The sequence below is a fragment of the Bombina bombina genome, chromosome 9, assembly GCF_027579735.1.
Source record: "Bombina bombina isolate aBomBom1 chromosome 9, aBomBom1.pri, whole genome shotgun sequence".
NCBI lineage: Eukaryota > Metazoa > Chordata > Amphibia > Anura > Bombinatoridae > Bombina > Bombina bombina.
The window spans coordinates 26,427,790-26,441,393 of NC_069507.1; the positions used below are offsets into that span (position 1 = coordinate 26,427,790).

Consider the following 13,604-nt stretch of genomic DNA (forward strand, 5'->3'; position numbering starts at 1 on the left):
CTGTAAGGGTTGCAGGAGAGGGTGGGTGAGTACTAAGGGGGGATGATCTGTGCGGGATGGTCACAGAAAGCAGTTTTCTGTAAGGGAATAATAGGTTAGCATTTGTGAGTGTGGTTATGATGTCTAACAGATCCTTTGTGTATGTTTTTTCATGCTTTTCCAAGCCACAAGTTCCCTGTACAGTGTGTCCCAAGCCCCCAGTGAAGCAGGCAGGATAAGAGAACTGCAGAACAATCGGCATAAAGCCTGTGCTGATATAGTTAGTCATTTAAATAAAGATCATTTTATACAGAATAAACGTTATAGTACCTAACACAGTGATAAAGTGTAAATAACAGCTGTAAATATCAGTATGGGGTAAATGTATCTCTTATCCATTTAAATGACGACACTGCACTCTCATAGTCTGCATCAGTGATACCAAGGGGACAGTCATTTTAATAATAGAAATAAACTACTGTGGCTTTGTTTTAATTCCTGCTTTATCTGAATCATGAAAATATCATTTTGACTTCATCCCCCTTTAAATCCTATTACCTTGACCTTGTTTTCTGCTCTGTAAGTTCACATCAGAAAAGGTTACTTTACCACTCTCATAAGTGACCCAGGTAACACTGCTGAAGTAATGCCATTTGTAAGTTCATTAGCCACTACCCAGCCTCTTGGTGACCATCTTGCTGCTAACTGCATCTTTTATTACTAGGTTCAACCAAAGCCTTCTCTGTACACAGGAAGTGTGTTCCCTACCTTGTTATGAAGACATTGTTATATGGGTCTAATTATTTTTACTTTTCTGCCTGAATTCCTGCGTGTGTTGAGAAAGACCCATTATTTTTATGTATTTATTTTATATGGTTGTAACCCCTAACTTAACTTTTATAAATAAAGTAATTTTACCCTTACCTGCCAGAACACACAGCAATGAGTTGCTATAAATTATAATGGGGACCGTCTGTCATTTTAATTATTTTGTACAATTTTTTTGCAAATGTAGCTTCTATAATACACGGGCATTTAGCGCCTATGACCAATAGCAAGTGTCCAAAGCTTGTGCATTTTGCAGTAGGTAAAATAGAATGACCGCAGGTGAGAATTGCATGGATTATCCAGTTTGCTTTGTGTATGTTCATGGTAATCTGCATTGTGTTTCAAGCATATTTGCAATTGATCCTACCACCCCATCTGGAAGGCCATGCCAACTCTTTCAATAAATTACTACTTGTGTTTCAAACTTTACCGCTGTGATGCGTTTTTCTGCACCATTGCAATCTGTGTCTGATTTGAACGGTTTGTATTTGTTGGTGGTTTTGCATTTCTGTCCTTCTATTTTTCTTCCCCATCTCCAAGAAACCTTGTGCTGGAATACCGTGGTATCAGTTCCCAAGTTCACCTCTGAATTTTATGTTTCTCGTTTCAGCTGCCAAAAGTCTGTTGAACAAGAAGACTGATGGCGTCAAGGTAAACCATGTATGCAATCATTTTTCTTTTCTACAAATATATTTTTATCACTGCATTAATTTGTTGGAAAATGTATACTTCATAGAAATTGGATGATATTTATATTATTCAAATATCCTTCCTTGTATAGTTAGAAGACACAGACAGACGTACAGTCAAACATATACATACAAACAGATAATAAACACACAGATATAGAAAGATATGTCCCTGTTCCAATCCATTAGATTTTGCTGTGACTAATGTGGGTGTTTTTTGTCTTCCATTTCTATGGCATTCCAATCTATTGCAAGTGCATTTGATTGAATTAGCTAACCAGTCCATATTACATATGCGATAAACTCATTCAGATTGCGTTACTAGAAGAATAATTTATGAAAAAGGCTTTTTCCCCACAGAGGAAGGGGGTGTTTGTATAATATCCGCTGACAAAGTGGGAGAAGAGTGCGGAATCCGATTCATTATTGTTGATATCCCTCTAATGTATTTGCAGGTTTTTACACATTTTATTATTATTATAATTAATAGTCGCAAAAATGTGATATGAGCTATATTTTTATTAAATTGGGAAATTGTTTATTAAAATATGAACTGAGCATGAACAAAAAGGTAAAATATATAAAATATATCCTGCTAAACGGGCACAAGTGGTTTCCCCCAAAATGCGAATGTAGTTGAAATAGAATAACGTTTAAAAAACCACATTGCAGTATCTTGATGGATTTGAATAGTGTTGTGCAGATTATCTGATAGTTTAAGACGGAGCAAGGTTATAAAAACCATGTGAAAACCTATACAAAGATACCTTGTAATAGGTTAGAACAGACGTTAATAATAGACGACATTTATGTCATAGGTGGACAGACAAACAGGTGACTTAAAGGGACACTGAACCCAGATTTTTCTTTTGTGATTCAGATAGAGCATGAAATTTAAGCAACTTTCTAATTTACTCCTATTATCAAATTTTCTTCCTTCTCTTGGTATCTTTATTTGAAATGCAAGAATGTAAGTTTAGATGCCGGCCCATTTTTGGTGAACAACCTGGGTTGTCCTTGCTGATTGGTGGATAAATTCATCCACCAATAAAAAGTGCTGTCCAGAGTCTGAACCACAAAAGCTTAGATGCCTTTTTTTTTCAAATAAAGATAGCAAGAATACGAAGAAAATTTGATAATATGAGTAAATTAGAAAGTTGCTTAAAATTGCTGCGCTATCTGAACCACAAAAGAAAACATTTGGGTTCAGTGTCCCTTTAATGGTGAAATCCTTGTGTCTTTTGTAGTACAATTTCCAGTAGACTTGCATTTCTACTGAATTAGATCTACAAATATGCATTAAATACAGTTGGTGTTTGGCCATTAAACATTTAAGCTTAATTCTCTTCATTTTCTGTGCTACACTTTACAATTATTTCTCCCCGTATATAGAAGTACATTTTTATTTCTTTTTTTATTTCTGCTTTTGCTACATTTTGCAGCTTGACTGTAGATGTGCTGAATTTGCAATTGCTTTGTTTGTGCTAATGTAGCGTTCTCTTTCTTGTCTCACTAATTCTATTTCACCATTTGGTGAAAGTGTTTTTTCCCCTAGGCAGGAATCAGTGTACTTTATAGCTATTACTGTAAATGTTTCATTAACCTGTTCTCTTTTTCAGCTTATTTATGCTGTAATTAATAATGAATATGTAATATCTTAATAAATATGTTATGGTGTAATTAATAGTGCAGAATGATAAAGTTATCGGATGAATTGGGTCTGTTTGTAAAAGCCTTGTGATGTCTGATCAACAACACAAATAATGCTATAATTCTCCAGAAGTTTTTATACATTCGCACATACTTGTTCAGTGACTTCTCTCAGACTGTAATGGTGTGTAGGAGAGAAGGGTTTGCTTATTTACATTTTAAAGAAAGTGTTTTTAGGGGTACAGACAGTGCCAGGGACTATGGGCCCTTTTGAAGAAAATATAGAGCTTAAAATCTGATATTTTAAAAAAATGTAATACTTTTCCAGGGGGTATTGTAGATAACTGGTAGTAACATTTTTGTTGATGCAAAATTCTTAATAAAGTTCACTTTCCTTTCAAACCGTCAAGTGAAACTAGCTCAATATTTTACATTATTGTTCAACTTATCTATTTTTTTTTTAACCATTTTGTAATTTTAATAGTAGAAAAGCTAGTGAGTACAGTATCACATCCCAATGCCAGTTATGATAGTTTGTATCCTGAATGAGAGCGTTAACTAAGCGAAATGTCTGTTGAACTTGAAACTCCTTTAGCTAGCGTGTAACAAGAGAACGTGTCACGGTGCCAAGCTTCAATCGTGGGTAGCAACATTTTATATTTTGCATCCTCTTACTGTGCCGATGGCTTCAAGGATCACTGGACCTCTGCGCACCAGCCTTTATTATATCGTACTGGAAGCGGTTGTGCTTAGTTTCACGTGTAGAATTTTGAACTCACAACTTTTCCTATTAGCTAAACAGATTTTACTGTATTACACTTATTTCTCTTTTTTTTTGTCGCTGGTAATCAGTTTCCATTTACATTAGAAGTCAACTCATAAATAATTTAAAAATTACAAATGAGTATCTTGCAGTTCAGACTTTGAATAGTGCTGATACTTAGTAATATTTATCCTTGCCATATTGTTGCACCACAGACCTTTAACACTTTCTAGTGATGCCATACAGAGCACACTTCAGTCATTTCATTTTGGTTGACCACCAGGTAACAGTCTTTCATGTCCAGGGAGTGTCATTGACTTGTAACCGGGATACAAAATCATAAAGATGTTACTTCCCCTAAAGTAGGTTTGAGTTGGTTGCGGTTTGTGTCATAACCCTGCACAAGCCGATAATACAATAAATGTGCTGTACAATATTCAGACAGAAAATGACTTGGGGAAGACACCCAGTGGTCAGTGTTACTTCCCAATCATCACTGAGAGGAGCTGATTTACTTTTCTGATGTATAATGCAGGTGCCCATAGGCAAGGTGTGCCATAATAAATATTCTCTGGAAAAAATGTTTTCCCTCTGTCCCCCAAGGAATAGTGCAATTTGAAGGAGTTTGTCACCAAGGGAGGATTTGTTTTCAGACATTTTTTTTTTCTTCCACAGATTTTGCAAATAAGTATTGCAAGCTTCTTTTTATTCATATTCAATGATAGCGATTTGTGTCTTCCAGCCTGTAATGTCTTGTCTGTTACCATAACAACCCTGGCTCACTGACGTAAACTAAAGATAGGCAGAAAAGAACTCTTCTCAGCATTCCTGGACTGAATTGTAAACAGCTTTATTCTTGTCTGTGCTGTAGTCCCCATGATCAGATCCACTGGCATTTAACCCACTGGCCATCCTTAGAAATCCATTGTGACTTGTGTATGGCAAACAAGGGGTTAATGAAAACAAACATTTAGAAAAGTAGTGTGCAGATGGGTAAAGATAGGTGTGTGTATATATTTATATGTATAATGTGTGTGTTTTATAGATGTGTATAATATGTTTGAAGACCGCTGTAAATAGCCCCAATAACAATAATAATAAACAAATTAGCAGTATGCTAATTTTTTTTTACAAAAAAGTTTAAGTCTGATATAAGGAAGAAACATTCTTAGTGTTCTCTATAGAAAATGATACCAGCCGAGTGGTATTATAAAGTAGCTAAGCGAGGCAGTGAAATATATTTTATAAATTAATATTTTAAGATAAATGTGTTTAATGATAATTTGTACGATAAACAAATGTAATATTAGCTAATGTTCACTTAAAGGGAGATATTAATACTAATTAATATTGTTTAAAAGTTTAGCCCAGTGGTCAGTAAAATCAGCCGGGTGTTGCACCCACTAAAAAGGCTCTGGGGAGAACGCTGGGTATATTTCTAATTAAAAGCTAATGTTTCCTGTCTTTATCTGCCAAATGATCTGATATTACTATTTGCTATGTCAGTCCTAGCTGTATTTATAACATCTTGTTCTCTGTGGGATGAAATGATAGATTTTACATCTTTTTCCTTTTCTCACAAAACGCTGATGAGATTTGCACCTTTTCTTCTGTTTATGCATTGCTACTGACCCCTAGTGGACATAACACAGTGCTGCTTCTCTTTAAAGGGACACTGAACCCACATTTTTTCTTTCGTGATTTAGATAGAGCAAGCATTTTTAAGCAACTTTCTAATTTACTCCTAATATCAATTTTACTTCCATCCCTTGCTATCTTTATTTGAAAAAGAAGGCATCTAAGCTTTTTTTCTTGGTTCAGAACTATGGACAGCACTTTTTTATTGGTGGATGAATTTATCCGCCAATCAGCAAGGACAACCCAGGTTGTTCACCAAAACTGGGCCGGCATCTAAACTTACATTCTTGCATTTCAAATAAAGATACCAAGAGAATAAAGAAAATTTGATAATAGGAGTAAATTAGAAAGTTGCTTAAAATATCCTGCTCTATCTGAATTGCTAAATACATTTTTTGGGTTGAGTGTCCCTTTAAATAGTTTGTTAGACATAAACACAGCTTTGTGACCACCAATATCACATTTCCTTATTTAGTAGGCAAACTATTATCCAGTTCTTTATATTTTCTTTAATCCAGCTTTCCTCTGCAGTCTCTGGGACGTTCTCAGATGTATATAGTGTTTCTCATTGTTTCCTTCTTGCCCACACTTTCTTGCAATACACAAGTTGTGTATATTCTGCTTGTTCTCTGTTCTCAGCTTAATCTATCAAAAGATTGGAAGAGTGAACAAAATGTGAGTGCAGATGTTGTGAAGATTGTTTATAAGTCAGCTGGGGTAATGCTGTGTGTTAGCTTGGGCAGCTGATAATGACGACACAATAGTAAGGGGTTGTTTAGCATTAATTATCCAGGAAAGTCTTTTGACAACTATAAAGCAAATTAGAAAAATAAAATGGAGTTGCTAACACAGTATAGATTTCAAGCTAAGGAACAAGTGATTTCTACAGCAGGGTCTAGAAACAATCTATAGATGTGATCCAATTCATTCTCAGTGAGTGTACCATACACATTTCTCTCCACTCTAGACGCGTTTCAACTGCTGGATTTGCTGTGTTTATACAATGTTAAGATGTATTTGTACGGTGGAGCATTTTAAAGTGATGGTAAACTTTAGCTTATCAAGCACCATGTATGCAGTCTGTGTCATAAAAAGTATGTGTACCTTTTTTTAAAATCCGTGAAAGGGTTAAATCCCTTTATATGACAATTCCAATGAACATCCAATGAGTGTGTGTCATGCGACACTCTTGAAGTCTATCCCTTTGAAAGCCCTTAGGAAACCTATGTAAAGAGTGGGTGGGCTGCTCTCTATGTCACAGCCCAGCCAAAAGAGGCAGAGGAACAGAAGATACCTAGTAGGATTATAAATCATTTATTATTTTATGTGTGTATATATATATATATAGTTTATTATTATTTTATGTGTGTGTATATATATATAGTTTATTATTATTTTATGTGTGTATATATATATAGTTTATTATTATTTTATGTGTGTATATATATATAGTTTATTATTATTTTATGTGTGTATATATATATAGTTTATTATTATTTTATGTGTGTGTATATATATATATATATAGTTTATTATTATTTTATGTGTGTATATATATATATAGTTTATTATTATTTTATGTGTGTGTGTGTATATAGTTTATTATTATTTTATGTGTGTGTATATATATAGTTTATTATTATTTTATGTGTGTATATATATATATATATATATATATATATATATAGTTTATTATTATTTTATGTGTGTGTATATATATATATAGTTTATTATTTTATGTGTGTGTATATATATATATAGTTTATTATTATTTTATGTGTGTGTATATATAGTTTATTATTATTTTATGTGTGTGTATATATATATATATATAGTTTATTATTATTTTATGTGTGTGTATATATATAGTTTATTATTATTTTATGTGTGTATATATATATATATAGTTTATTATTATTTTATGTGTGTATATATAGTTTATTATTATTTTATGTGTGTGTATATATATATAGTTTATTATTATTTTATGTGTGTGTGTGTATATAGTTTATTATTATTATTTTATGTGTGTGTGTATATAGTTTATTATTATTATTTTATGTGTGTGTATATATATAGTTTATTATTATTTTGTGTGTGTGTGTATATAGTTTATTATTATTTTTTTATGTGTGTATATATATATATAGTTTATTATTATTTTATGTGTGTGTGTATATAGTTTATTATTATTTTTTTATGTGTGTGTGTGTATATATATATATATAGTTTATTATTATTTTATGTGTGTATATATATATAGTTTATTATTATTTTATGTGTGTGTGTATATAGTTTATTATTATTATTTTATGTGTGTGTGTATATATAGTTTATTATTTTATGTGTGTGTGTATATAGTTTATTATTATTTTATGTGTGTGTATATAGTTTATTATTATTTTATGTGTGTGTATATATATAGTTTATTATTATTTTATGTGTGTGTATATATATATAGTTTATTATTATTATTTTATGTGTGTGTATATAGTTTATTATTATTATTTTATGTGTGTGTGTATATATAGTTTATTATTATTATTTTATGTGTGTGTGTGTATATATATATATATATATATATATATATAGTTTATTATTATTTTATGTGTGTATATATATATATATATATATAGTTTATTATTATTTTATGTGTGTGTATATATAGTTTATTATTATTTTATGTGTGTGTATATATATATATATATATATATAGTTTATTATTATTTTATGTGTGTGTATATATATATATATAGTTTATTATTATTTTATGTGTGTGTATATATAGTTTATTATTATTTTATGTGTGTGTATATATATATATATATATATATATATATATATATATATATATATAGTTTATTATTATTTTATGTGTGTGTATATATATATATATAGTTTATTATTATTTTATGTGTGTGTATATATAGTTTATTATTATTTTATGTGTGTGTATATATATAGTTTAAAAAAAATGGTTTTGCTTGTACACTAATATATTTTTCATTGCAACATTCTTAAAGTCTGAAATTTGCCATCACTTTAATTCCATCTTATCTTGAGACTGTTTATGGGTGACTTTCTGACTGCAGTTTCCATATTTTCCAATGCTGAGAATTTCATGACAACCTTGAAATACACCCCAGGAACTTGATTAATTCCATGTTTTTATATAGTATAATGTAGTGACTTTATTACCATGTACACAAAATGAAAGGAATGCAGGCAAATCTCTGCCTTTGTATCAATACAATGTTATCGGTGTTGAGATTCTTTGTATAGCAGAGGTACAGTCACAGACCCAGTGTAGTTATTCACACCTTAAGCGGGACCTCAGTTTTGTTATTAAAGTAACAATAAACAATTTGAGGTTGAAATATAAAATGTTTAGTTATGTTAACTAAAACAACTTTGCAATATACTTTATTTATTTTGCCCTCTTTTCCTATAACAAGTGTGACTGGCTCCTCAAAGTAAAGCAAGTGATAGGGAGAGTTGAAAAGCAATTGCAGCAAGTGTTAATATATTAAATATGCACTCACCTGGTATGTTAAGACTGCAGAAGAAATGATGATTACAAGGTGTTTACCATTTTTCTAAAGTCAGCTAGGTCAGCTTTACCAAATCTGTGCCTGTTGGAGCTTAGAGAATGTGTGTTTTATTATATGAAAATGTCATATGCAGTATTTCATTTACGCACATCTTCTATCATGCATCACAAAAAGAAAACTAATATTGATGTTATTGTATTTTAATCAAATGTATGAAATGATTTATATATTAACATCTAGACCAGGGCTCAACAAACCCATATGCCAGGGATCCACTGGCTCCTTAAAATAAAAGTGTGCGCTGGTTTATAGCCCACAAGTCACCCATTCATTCCCCCACTTCCACCTAAAATTATACCTGGTGTGGCTCGATCCTTTCTAGGTCTCACAGCTGAAAAATATAAATCCATATTTGGCTAAGCACACCCTTTAATACCTCTAATGAAGTTTCTTTACCATTATGCAACACGTGTGTGGGGGTGTTATTGTCACTTGATTTCACATGTGATTTTGGCTGGAGCTGTCAGTAACATGACGGACAGATTGTAGCTCTGCTTTGCAATGTAGCATGTGCCCCAGGAAACGCATACATCCACACTCATACATGCATTGCACACTCATACATACATACACACACACATGCATTGCACACTCATACACACACACACACGCATTGCACACTCATACACACACACACATTCATACATACACACATTCATGCATGCACACACACATGCATGCACACTCATACATGCATACACACATTGCACACTCATACACACACACGCATTGCACACTCATACACACACACACACACATTCATAAATACACACATACATGCATTGCACACTCATACACACACACACGCATTGCACACTCATACACACACACGCATTGCACACTCATACACACACACACATTCATACATACACACACACATGCATGCACACTCATACATGCATACACACCTATACATACACTCATACATACACTCATGCATACACACTCATACATACATTCATGCATACACACTCATACATACATACATGCATACACACTCATACATACATACATGCATACACACTCATACATGCATACACACATTGCACACTCATACACACACACGCATTGCACACTCATACACACACACATTCATACATACACACACACACACATACATGCATTGCACACTCATACACACACACACACACGCACACACACATACATGCACACTCATACATGCATACACACATATACATACATTCATACATACACTCATGCATACACACTCATACATACATGCATACACACTCATACATGCATACACACATGCATGCACACTCATACACACATGCATGCACACTCATACACACATGCATGCACACATGCATGTACACTCATACATACACGTAAACTCATACATACACGTACACTCATACATACATACATACATACATACACGTACACTCATACATACACACATGCACGTACACTCATACATACACACATGCATGCACACTCATACATACACACATGCACGCACACTCATGCATACATACACACATGCATGCACACTCATGCATACATACACACATGCATTCGCACTCATATATTCATACACACATGCATGCACACTCATACATACATACACACATGCATGGACACTCATACATACATATACTCATGCATGCACACTCATACATGCACTCATGCATGTACACTCATGCATACACACAGACATGCACACTCATGCATACACACAGACATGCATGCACACACATACATACACACAGACATGCATGCACACTCATACATACACACAGACATGCATGCACACTCATACATACACACATGCATGCACACTCATACATACACACATGCATGCACACTCATACATACACACATGCATGCACACTCATGTACACACACATGCATGCACACTCATGCACACACACACATATGCATGCACACTCATACACACACACATGCATGTGCATGCACACACGCATGCATGCACGCATGCACACTCATACACACATGCATGCTCACTCATACATACATACACACATGCATGCACACTCATACATGCACACATGCATGCACACTCATACATACACACACACATGCATGTACGCTCATACATATATACATACACACACATGCACGCTCATACATACATACACACATGCATGCACGCTCATACATACACACATGCATGCACTCACATACATACACGCATGCATGCACACTCACATACATACACGCATGCACACTCACATACATACACGCATGCACACTCACATACATACACACATGCATGCACACTCATACATACACACACACATGCATGCACACTCATACATACACACACACACACACACACATGCATGCACACTCATACACACACACACACACGCATGGACACTCATACATACACACACATACACAAACGCATGCATGCACACTCATACATACACACATGCATGCACACTCATACATACACACACACATGCATGCACACTCATACATACACACACGCATGCATGCACACTCATACATACACACACGCATGCATGCACACTCATACACACACACACGCATGCATGCACACTCATACATACACACACGCATGCATGCACACTCATACATACACACACACATGCATGCACACTCATACATACACACACGCATGCATGCACACTCATACATACACACATGCACACTCATACATACACACGCATGCATGCACACTCATACATACACACGCATGCATGCACACTCATACATACACACACACGCATGCATGCACACTCATACATACACACACACGCATGCATGCACACTCATACATACACACACATGCATGTACACTCATACATACACACACATGCATGCACGCTCATACATACATACACAAACATGCATGCACGCTCATACATACATACATGCATACACACTCATAGATACACATTATCTCCTTGCATACTTACATGTGCACACATTTTTACAATAATAGACCACTCAATACTTTTTTTTTTTAAAGGCTTTTATTCTAAAGCGTGTGATACTATATATATGTATGTACATATGACCTTAGAGACAGCTAGGGAAGGGTCATGCGTGTATTTTCTGCTGTGTGTGACATAATCAGTGCCAGTATAGACAGATGTCTGCTAAATGCTAGTTTTATTTAATTTGCCACTTTGTGATGCTAATATATTGTGTGTTGCACATCACTATTGTATAAATGATTGCTACGAGCACATCCTTTTTACAGGGTCTGGCAGGAATTTCTGTGGTTGGGTTTTTATTACAATTTTCTGCGCTTCTTGTTTGTCTTTTCCTTGTTATTTTGTTTTTATTTGAACTGCTTATTCTCCTGCTGGGATCGGCTTCCCCACTCTCTGCCTCACTAACGTGGTCTACTGTTGTCTGTTCTTTTTATTGCCACCCCTTTCTTTCTTTCCCTCCCCATCTATCTCTATATCCTTCTCTTTCCCCTTCCTGACTGATCTGTCTAGAAAAGGAAGTCAAGTTCCAGTGTGCATTTAATGGTGAGCACCTGCCGCTGCTGCCTTGCTTCACTGTCAAACCTCATCCTTAGGCGATGCATGTCCTGCTTCACATCATCTCCATTCTCTGCATGTTTTTGCAAGGTCCACCCTAAATTCATATCAGCAGACAGACCAGCTTGTATTGACACTGTAAACTTCAGCAACCTGCACCTCAGTGTAACGATAAATAAGGGAATGTAGATGTGGACACTTTTTTTACATTTTGAGTTTATAACTGCTCCTCAGACAAAACCCTTATAGGACAGAAAATACCACTGGAGTTATAAGTACAAATAGAATGTGATTGTTTAAAAGTAATTGCCTGGTGTTTTAATGCTGCCCTTTAAAATAAGACCAAATGAATCTACTTAAGGAGGTTTTTTCTTTCTGTAAGGCACAAGTTGGCTAAATGTGGGCACCATCCCATGAAAGAAGCGTTTGGTTTCAGTAGAGTTTCCGCCTTCTGAGGTTAAAATTTGACAAGGGCCTGGAGAGAGTGTGGCAGTGCAACCAAAAAGAAAGGGACTAAGGGACACTCAAGCTTATGTTACATTCAGACGTTTAGGAAAATAATTTTGAAGGTTTCCATTTTCACTGTGAATATTCAGTTCAGTGTCCGTTGCGTTCACCATTCTATCGCTCTTCTGATGTCTTAGTTGACATTTAGTAAAGCTAAAATGCATCCATCCAATAAGCCTGCTGTTTGGGTGAATGAGATACTGCAAGCTGTGCACAGAAAATACGTTCTCACCAGTTGTTGCTAAAACACGTACACTCGGTTACAAACGTTTCTTATATCGAGACCATGCATGTGTCGTCAGGGTGGGTATTTACTGCTATGTTTTTGTCTACCAGATAAGCTACATCTAGCAAACCACAAGCTCTTTCAGCAGTATACACTGGCGTTCTCATTACAGGGGGATTTTCAATAGGCCAGTTTAGCATTGAGCAT

General features: G+C 34.5%; 1 protein-coding gene across 22 annotated transcripts in view; it reads left to right on the top strand.

Moving 5' to 3' along the window:
* CAMK2G (calcium/calmodulin dependent protein kinase II gamma) overlaps window positions 1–13,604 on the top strand; it is a 397,374-nt gene that overhangs the window by 329,330 nt on the left and 54,440 nt on the right. For 13 of the 22 annotated variants that reach the window (XM_053691980.1, XM_053691977.1, XM_053691975.1 and 10 more), the window contains one exon: window positions 1,418–1,467. In XM_053691980.1, coding sequence (XP_053547955.1) covers window positions 1,418–1,467 — 50 coding nt within the window. The remainder of the gene's footprint in view (window positions 1–1,417; window positions 1,468–13,604) is intronic. The other 9 variants (XM_053691976.1, XM_053691982.1, XM_053691992.1 and 6 more) reach the window with 1 other exon arrangement.